The following is a 1,964-nucleotide window of genomic DNA, read 5'->3' as shown; positions in this document are numbered from 1 at the left end:
ACAAGTTCAATGCATTATTTCAACTTTTTTTTTTCCTTGTACTATATCGGTTTGGACAATGTTTTTAATCGATTCTGCATAAAAGTTCAATTATATACGCGTTATCCTATGAATTGATTTCAATGTTTAAGAAATATAAGTCAAAAATCCACATGCAGAGAGGGATTTTGAAAGGTTCAAAGCATGGGTAATATTTTACGATGAGCATCAATAAGCAAGAGGGAGAGCTGGTTTAGATCCTTGTTCTCTTTCATTTAAGAACCCTAATTCTAACTAAATCCTTATTCACATATTTGGCGAGGGCCAGATAATCAATCTGGCGTGCAAAAAGGAGCGGATTAAACTGAACAGAAGAAAATTCAGATTTGAGAAAAAGGAGAAGATGAAAACAAAAAGCCTTGGCCGTTGCTTTCTTCTTCATCAGGGCCGCGGCCATGGCCGACGCGATAGAGATCATCGTCGTCTTCAAACTCAATCCCGTCGCCCCATTACTGATATCCATGGGTTTACTTCTTCACCGTCCACCATCTCTCTCTCTCACTCTAAAGCTTAACCACTGTGAATTCACTCGTTCCTTTGTACAAAGACCTAACCTTCAAGCTTACCAACGCCGACCCTTTTCACTGCGGCATTCCTCACAGCTCCCGAGTCCAAAACCCCCATCTCCCCTTGAAAACAAAACCCATTTTGATGAAGCGCGGCCATGTAATTCTTTACTTCTTTTGCAATCATCTCTTGCATCAAAGAGATGAACTCAGGGCTAAAACCCAGCGTCTTCTCAGTATTGTTAACAGCCTGAAACCCCATAACCCCATTAAAGGAAGGGGGAGGGGGGGGAGGGGGAGGGGGAGATACAAACTGGCATCTCAAATGGGACCCACCAACACCCTCTTCTGATCCATCAGATGAATCCAATGGCTGGGCACCAGGAAGAGAGAGACTGAGAGAAGTGGGTGGGTCGTTGGTGGGGGAGCTGCAAGTCTCGATCTGAACAGGCGGTACGATCCCACCTGCTCTTGCCACCGGCCGGTAAACATGGGCCGAGGATGTCAAGGCAAGGCCCGAATCACTAATCTCAGATCCAGTGGGGCTACCAGGGCTAAGGGAGAGGCTGCTGCTTAGCCTCTTTGCGGGGTGGTGGGGTTCTTGTTCATTGGGTTCTTGTGAAGAAGAAGACGAAGAGCACTTTCGTTTTAGAGTAGAGTTCCAGTGGTTTTTAATGGCGTTATCAGTGCGACCTGAGAGGAGGCGAGCGATAGTGGCCCACTTGTTCCCAAACTGGGCGTGGGCCCTAACGATGGTCTCGTCCTCTTCAGCCGTGAAGGCGCGGTGCTCAACCTGAGGGCTGAGCTGATTGCACCATCGAAGCCTGCACGACTTGCCCGATCGACCCGGGATCGACTTGCTTATCAGAGACCAGTTTCTCGGGCCGTGCTTTTGCACGAGCTTTCGGAGCTGCTCGTCTTCCTCAGGGCTCCACGGCCCTTTAATCCGATCCATTTCTTTTCTACTACAACTCCCCATATGGATCAAGAAGAACCAAGGGATGGGATTTACAGGCGAGAAGGGGGGGTTTGTTTCCAGGGAAATTCAGAGAGAGGGGAAACTGCTTTCCCGTTCAGAGAGAGAGAAAGGCCCCTTTGGGCTTACGAGGAGAGGAAGGTAGGCAAAGAGCGGGTTATAAAGGAGAGGGGTCACAAGAGAAGAGGGGGTTGGAGTCACCGGAAATAGGCGGTGCAGGAAGGGGGTTGACCGGTTGAGGCAGTTGAGAGGGGTGCTGCTTCGAAGCAAGCGGTTTGTGAGAACAGCTGGCAGTGGACACGCGTCGGGGAAGAAGGGGGTGGGGGCGAGTGAGTTTGACTGAGCCAGCCTGGACACCATTTTCTCTCTCTTTCGTGTGAGTGAGAGCGAGGGGGATTTTTTTTTGGCTCTTTCCGCCTCTCTCTGGTGTGATGGGAGAGATA

At 49.4% G+C, this 1,964-nt stretch overlaps 1 protein-coding gene across 1 annotated transcript; it reads right to left on the bottom strand.

The window, feature by feature from the left end:
• Positions 1-228: 228 nt before the first annotated feature.
• On the bottom strand, positions 229-1,648 carry LOC18433886 (transcription factor MYB44). The gene has a single exon (XM_006843964.4). The coding sequence runs from the start codon at positions 1,522-1,524 to the stop codon at positions 589-591; it is 936 nt and encodes a 311-aa protein (XP_006844027.2). The 5' UTR covers positions 1,525-1,648; the 3' UTR covers positions 229-588.
• Positions 1,649-1,964: the final 316 nt, after the last annotated feature.

This window comes from Amborella trichopoda, chromosome 13 (genome assembly GCF_054954075.1).
Source record: "Amborella trichopoda isolate Santa Cruz 75 chromosome 13, AtrichopodaSantaCruz75HAP2 v2.0, whole genome shotgun sequence".
NCBI lineage: Eukaryota > Viridiplantae > Streptophyta > Magnoliopsida > Amborellales > Amborellaceae > Amborella > Amborella trichopoda.
The sequence above is the reverse complement of the archived record's forward strand: the minus strand, read 5'-3'. Positions and strand labels throughout refer to the sequence as shown.